Source organism: Triticum dicoccoides, chromosome 1B, assembly GCF_002162155.2.
Source record: "Triticum dicoccoides isolate Atlit2015 ecotype Zavitan chromosome 1B, WEW_v2.0, whole genome shotgun sequence".
In the NCBI taxonomy this organism is placed as follows: Eukaryota; Viridiplantae; Streptophyta; class Magnoliopsida; order Poales; family Poaceae; genus Triticum; species Triticum dicoccoides.
This window is the reverse complement of record NC_041381.1, coordinates 428,874,647-428,881,624: the sequence shown is the minus strand read 5'-3', so window position 1 is coordinate 428,881,624 and position 6,978 is coordinate 428,874,647. Positions and strand designations below refer to the sequence as shown.

General features: G+C 41.1%; 1 protein-coding gene across 1 annotated transcript; it reads right to left on the bottom strand.

Annotated features, from left to right (window-relative positions):
- Window positions 1-1,208: 1,208 nt before the first annotated feature.
- Window positions 1,209-6,008, bottom strand: LOC119339227 (dynamin-related protein 1E-like). Its single transcript, XM_037611360.1, has 15 exons — window positions 5,747-6,008; window positions 5,563-5,626; window positions 5,358-5,465; window positions 4,507-4,608; window positions 4,143-4,193; window positions 3,993-4,054; window positions 3,806-3,896; window positions 3,239-3,303; window positions 2,961-3,155; window positions 2,755-2,874; window positions 2,607-2,677; window positions 2,305-2,530; window positions 2,179-2,229; window positions 1,696-2,091; window positions 1,209-1,618 (listed from the first exon to the last, which is right to left on the bottom strand). Exons 1-15 carry the CDS (start codon window positions 5,891-5,893, stop codon window positions 1,490-1,492), a joined length of 1,878 nt encoding a protein of 625 aa, XP_037467257.1. The 5' UTR covers window positions 5,894-6,008; the 3' UTR covers window positions 1,209-1,489.
- Window positions 6,009-6,978: the final 970 nt, after the last annotated feature.

The window sequence follows — 6,978 nt, the reverse complement described above, 5'->3', positions numbered from 1 at the left end:
GTGCATATATGATTTACCAGGAGGCTCTTGTCTGACCCTGGAAACAAAGAGCACCACTGGTCACTGGACAATATGTATCAGGCCAGGCCAGGACGGTTACCTTTTCTCTTTTAGTAAGGCCAGGACAGTTGCAATAGCAGGTAACGAATGGTCTGAACTCTGAAGGTCCCAAAACTAAAAGAAGCAGAAAGTCTAAATGCATAGTTTATGGGCTGGAAACGAAATAGGTGCTCTTTCTTTGAAAGAAGAAGAGGTAGGGGCTTGAGAGTTGAGAATAAATAAACATATGAATCCTACTAAAAGTACCAGAAAGCAAAAGGGGGAGGAGAAAAGAGTCAACCCCAATTGCTTATGTCTTGTGTCATCAACATTCAACAATGATACTTCTCTTGGCACGAAAGTGTCATTGTCAATTTGTTGTAACAGAAGATCTGTTCTATGCAGGGTTCTCACGAAAGATCGAAGGGAAAGAAAGTCGTAACTTAAATACCAGGTGAAGAATCACCGAAGAAACCAAAAAGACAGTTCAACATACTAGAGTACTACACGTCAAAGTCAAGTCTACTGAAGATGAATAGGCGACCAGAAAAAATATGAGCAATTTGTATCCCGTGGAACCAATGCTACCAAAAAAAAAAAAGAACCCATAACTTGACCAGACTCATCTAATTCAGGTTCTCCTGGAGTATTGAAAAGCTACAGATAACAAATTATCAGATCGGCAGGCAGGCCTTACATTACATGCAGGTTGAGTTGTGCCAAGAATGTGCAGCCGAAAGTGCATGTATGATTTACCGGCGAGGCTCTTGTCTAAGTTTTTCTTTAGAGCCTGAACCTGGAAACAAAGCGCCCCAAAACTAAATCTAGTTGCAGTAATAATCTCCTGACAAGAGAACTATTATAATGTATCAGGCCGGGCCAGGATGGTTACCAACAGCAGGCATGAATGGTCTGAACTCTGAAGGTCCCAAAACTAAAGGAAGCACAAAAGGGGCAAAATGGCCTGTAAGTCTAAATGCCATAATCCACAGTCTGGAAACGAAATAGGCTCTTTCTTTGAAAGAGAAGTTCGGGGCTTGAGAGTTGAGAATAAATGAACATATGCATCAGTATGCACAAAGATTGTGAAAGATCATTACTTATGCTGAGAACTCCGCATACAGATTGTCAAAGATCACATGCATCCTACTAAGAAGTACCAGAAACAATTAGTACTTCTACTTAGAAGTCTGTAAATTTCCTACCCGTAGTCATACAGAACTGTTATATTTTTTTTTTGACACCTACAGAACTGTTATATTCATACTAATAGCTCGGAGTTACACGGTGAAAAAAAGACTAGGAGTTATTATACAGCAAGGTAACTGATCTGTCAACTGAGATTTGACAACAATAGTCCAGACTAACCGACTGCTAATTCAGCATTTCTCAAAACAAAATGAGTTGAACTAAGGTAGCAAGTATATTACAAGCACATGGTATGTTACCTTCACCGCGACCATGACACGGCATCAATCTCATCCCTTGCTGACTTGTATAGCTCAAGCCTCTTAAAGCATTGCTGCCTGCGCCCCATAAGAGCAGGATCCTCATCAAGCAGTAGCGCGAGCTGCTTAGCCTACACAGGAAATTGATCACTGAGACGACTGAAAGGATAAGGAGTGAACATATTAGACAACAAAAGAAGACACCTACATCTTTACTGCCCACTTGAATATAGAAATAGTTCAGCAAGGACCGCTTGGCTTCCCGGACTTGGCAGTGAACAACAGCCTTGGGAATAGTATTCTTCAGTGTGTCCGATACCATGCCAATGTACGAGGACACATTAGAAGCAATTCTCCTGAAGTGCGCGTCAGAGTACCGATCAACAGGAGTGGAAGGTCCAGTTCCAGCATTGTCCACAGGGTATCCAGTTCCAGCCCTGTCCACCTCCTGTGGAAGCTTGCGGAAGAAGTCGACCGTCAAATACGCTGACTCCATATCAACCAATCGCACAGTAGTTTTACGACCCTCTTGACGGAAGCTCTCCAGGGCTTTGTTGCATGCAGCAGCAAGCTCCGCTTGAAGAGTGGGAAATCTTCTCAGTTCCTAGTGAAACAATATCACTACAGTAAATACATAACTTACACAATGTATAAGTGACAAGTTGGAGTTGAAGTGTGCAAGAAAACAAACCTCAGTCTCCCCAATTGATTTCCTTACCAGCTCTTTCAGGACATTATGCACCTAAAGTGATGATAAAAGGGGACTTAGTGGAAGAAACATGGCAAAGCAAGGAACCACAGGAAGAAGAAATCTTACAGCATCTACAGAAGCTTCAGCTGGCCCTCTAAAATAACTGAGAGCAGACTCTATCAGTCGACGGTAACCTTGCTCAGGAGCAATTAAATGAGGCTGATAACCATCAGCTTGTGACACGATTCGTTTAACGTTTGGCAAGGAGAGGTGGCGGTCAAATGGAAGCTTCCGCAGAGCAGCAGGGAGTTGATTATCAAAGACCCAGTAAATTCGATCACCACCAGGTCGTCTGCATATTTCAATATCCATGTTACAGATTATGACCAAGAAAAATAAAGACATGAAATAACCAAAATGGAACTTACCCTCCATCAAGATGTTCTTTAAATATTTTGTCAAATGCACGGCACAACTCCAGGACTAGATATAACTGAGCCTGCACAAGTACATGAATGGTGTTACATATGTCTGTTTGAGTCCAATGCAATTTAGCTCAAAAGTTCCGTTGATTACCCCAGCGTCTGATCCAATAGGTCTACCAAGGTGATCCATCTCAGATTCAAGCTCATCAATAGTTTTGTTTATCAAAGATGTGATGCTTGGAATGCGTGCCCTGATAACTGCCTCGAGTTGCTGAGAGATAAAAACAGGATTGCATGATGAGACCATTGCTACCTTACAAAGAACAAGAATAAAAACACTAGAAGGATGTTTCGAACCTGTGAAAGAAGTTTAGCAAGATATTCTGAACCCATCCTGCTGGCTAAATGAGCATATTCAGGACTAGAATGAAAGAACTCTTGTTCTTTTTCCCTAGCAATAATCATGTCAACATTCCTGTTGATATCCGCTTGTGAGCGGTTAACAATTCCAACCCATGGGTGTTGTAGCTTGTAAGCTCTTCCTTCAAGAACCTTAGCGAGAAGAACAAGTATTGGGCATTATTAGGTCCTTAATAAGCTCAAAATTCACAGAAAAAAGTAAACTAGAAGCATACATCAAGTGCATCTGTTCCCTTGTCCATCAAATCAAGCTTAGTCAACACGCCAAAGGTCCTTTCACCTATGAAAATTTAAAATGATCCCTCAGGCAAGAAATATGGGTTTTTTCTATAAAGGGTGCTTTTATTAATAGGCAAGAAAATATGGTAGGTGCATCAAACAGATAATTTTGTCACGTGGGGAGAATATCAATCAAATGTGAACAAGTCATAAAATATTAGAAAAGAAAATCAGTAGTCTAAGCCATTGGAGTGAAATGTACATCGCACATGGCTCAGTAATCATTAATCGACCACAATAATCTGGAGTTAAAACCAAACACTTGCTAAGTTATGCATCGGTTCCACCAGAAAGATGTTGTTTTGTTATTTTTCATCTTGAACATCCATGGTGCTAAAATCTTTGAAGCAAATGATATCAGAAAAAATGATGAGTTATGCCATTGATAGGCGTATAAAACATAAGTACATACGTAATTATTCAACGTCATACTGAAGGACTGTGCCATCACATAATAGAATTAGTAGATCACAACAAAATAAGTGCAGAAGTTTGGTTCATACCAGTTGGATCAACATCCCGAGCAAGCTTAATGGCATCTGATGTTGCTATATCTTGATTGGCAGGAGATATAGCAAGTATAATACAGTTTGGCTACAAAAGAAGATAGGAACGTGTCAGTCCATAGGTAAATATCAACATGCACATCTTATGTATGTCAAGTGCACCCCATTGAAGCAATAGCAGTACCTTCTCAACGTATAAGCGCACCATGTTTTCGATATCCTGGGCAATGCTTTCAGGCTGCCCCTCTGAAAAGAGATGACAACATGGTGAATGAAAATTCCTTGTGAACATTGACTAGATCAGAAAATGTGAAAAAAATAGACATTGGCATACCTGTAGCAACCTTAGTTAGACCCGGCAGATCAATCAATGTTAAATTGACAACTGCAATAGCCAATTGAGTAGAATAAATGACTTATCAAGAAAATGTAGAAGTAATACCCCTCCGGAAAAAGATTAAGATCCAAGAAGATGCAAGAGCTGCATGAATGCTATTGTTTATAAACTAAGATCTCTATATAAACACCACTGTGAAAAAGGAATGAAATCAGAGATACATGGCTACTGTTGTCAAACAGAGAAGTTATAGTGATATTCATATAAAATGGAACTGGAAATTTATATTTAGCAAATACCAGCAGCAATATTCTCCATCAATGTAGCACTAAGTTATGCACGTATGCCCAAGGTATAATACCGTTTGGTGAGTATATGCTGAGATGAATAGGGACTGGAGATATTTGTTTTGATCTCCCCGTCAATCTATCAGTTTCATCTTCGATTTCCATACGCACAAGAGCTGCAGAAAACAGACAAACAGCATGTACACAATAAGCACCTGATCAACTAGAGTTGCTTCCCAGTAATGAAAATACTTAAGCCATTCCAAATTCAGGACATCATTTTTTTTCTGAAGGATGGATGTGTGTGATGTTTTTTGGATACATGTGGCCATATGCAAATCAGCCTGATCAAAAACACATAATACTTGAACTAGTAGCACCAGACGCAGGTTGGTAAAACAAAATCGTTTAAAGCTGCCAGTCTCAGCATCAACACCTACTCATTGAATCACTGATGGAAATGTCCTAAACACTTAAGCAACCACAATCAAGTGCACAATGTAGTCTGAGCTATCCACATAGGGTGGAGACTAGAGAGTGTGTGCGACCATAGAACTTTATCTAGAACTCCCCATTGCACCTGACTCATCCTTGTGGAGTAGAAGATTGCAACCATATCGATAAGGTAAAACCACATATTTTTTGATATAATAACACTCTACCAGCCACTGCATCATCAAGTGCCCACAGCCTGAATATTATGACACATATGCAGCTATGCATAACTTGTAGTGAGCAATACAACTTCTGGTGCAGGTGCAAATAGAAATATTATTACACTGCACTTGTTAATAGCACGGAAAACCAAAGTAGATATTGAGAAAACAGGCATCAATTACTACTAGTTACTCAAGCATAACCCCTGAATAAAACCCCAACTGCACATGACTGAAACTGCATGCGCGCGGGCACAGAGAGAGCTCACCGAAATCGGTGAACCGACGCCTTGGTGCATGCAGGAACTCGGCGTACTCCTGCTCCCCGACCTCCGTCTTGTGCAGCTGCAGAACCAGTGGCCTCCTCGTCACGATCCCTTCGAACCACAACGCACAACCCCGAAATTAAACAATCAGAACAAACGGCACAAAAGCTCGAATAGTCGGATCCGGACGCGGGATTCGCTGCCATACCAGAGCCTCGAGGAAGGAAGTCGCGCCCGACGATGCTCTCCAGCACGGACGACTTCCCCGAACTCTGCACGTACGAACGCAACCGGGCGCAGAAAAATAAAATCAAACCCAGGCGTCACAGTAATTAAGCCACGAAACGAAAACCCTAGGCGGGGCGAGCACAGGCGATCGAAGGTAGGAGTACCTGCCCTCCGACGACGGCCACGGAAGGCAGCGCCTCCCACAGGGCGGGGAGGGAGGCGGCGGCGCCGTCCCCGCCGTGGTCGCCGAGCACGGTGCAGGCGCGCTGGATACGGTTCACGAGCACGATCACGTTCTCCATGGTCGCCATCTGCGCAGCCCCGGCAGTTGGGGTGGAAGGTTCTAGAAGGCGCGGGAAGGGCGATGGGGAGAGATGGCGCTTCGGTGCTGCGCGAGAGGCCCTGCGGACGAAGGAAGCAGAGAGGTGTTGCTGTCGTGGAAATTGAGAATCGGCTTCGTCGACCTGTATTTTAACTGCCAAGTCGCCAAACGCAAAAGAAAGAAGAGTCCAAGCCGCGGCTTTGGTCACCTAAATTTTAAATTTGAGTAGTTTCTAAAACTAAACAGTTACTTTTTAAGCTTACTAGCAAGTATGCCCGTGCGTTACAACCAAAAATCAACAATCAGATTATGCAGATACGGTACAGATAAAAGAAAGTCGAAATCAAATGTCAGGATGAGATAAGGACTTTTAAAATATCAGAATGAGATAAGGACCTTTAAAATGTCAGTATTTCATAAACTATGTTTGAATGATGTCATGATGAGATAAGGGATTTTTAAAAGGTCATTTTCAAAACTGAAAATGTGATGGTCTCGTAACGACTTGATTTCGTAATGCGCCACAATCCGATATTTTTTGGCTGAGCAAACTGCATTGATGGACTATGCCTGAGCTAGACTGATGAATGATGTATCTTGCCTTGACGCGTAGCGGTGTTTTTCATAACCAGTAAAAATTGTGGTACCAAAATAAGCATAGTTGTGTATGGGGGTAAAATAAACATTTAGTTATTTTTATATAGTTTACAAAAACAAACTTATAGAAAGTTGTGTCAATATTTGGAGGCTTAGCGCTATACAGAACACGAAAATCATTTTCTTACCTAGGACCCGAGGGACTAAATAAAATTATAAAACGACCTTTACAAATCCCCTAATAAAACCTCTATGTAAGCAACAGTTTGTTTTGTTCATTATTTACAGATCTGTTTTATTTTTTATGAACATTTAAAAAAATCATGGACATTTATTCAAATTATCAACAAAAAAATTGAATCCACGATCATTTTTAAAAATCGTAAACATTTTAATTTCACTTAAAAAAATTTGAACTCATGATTTTTTAATAATATGTGAACAGTTTTTTGAAATCAAGAACATTTTATGATTTCT

Bases quoted from the DNA above. Each gene is read 5' to 3' on its own strand.
- LOC119339227 (XM_037611360.1), bottom strand. From the start codon at position 5,893: ATGGCGACCATGGAGAACGTGATCGTGCTCGTGAACCGTATCCAGCGC. The intron at 5,627-5,746 runs GTACTCCTACCT...TCGTACGTGCAG, and splicing joins TGGCCGTCGTCGGAGGGCAG to AGTTCGGGGAAGTCGTCCGT. The intron at 2,092-2,178 runs GTTTGTTTTCTT...TTGTTTCACTAG, and splicing joins AATCAATTGGGGAGACTGAG to GAACTGAGAAGATTTCCCAC.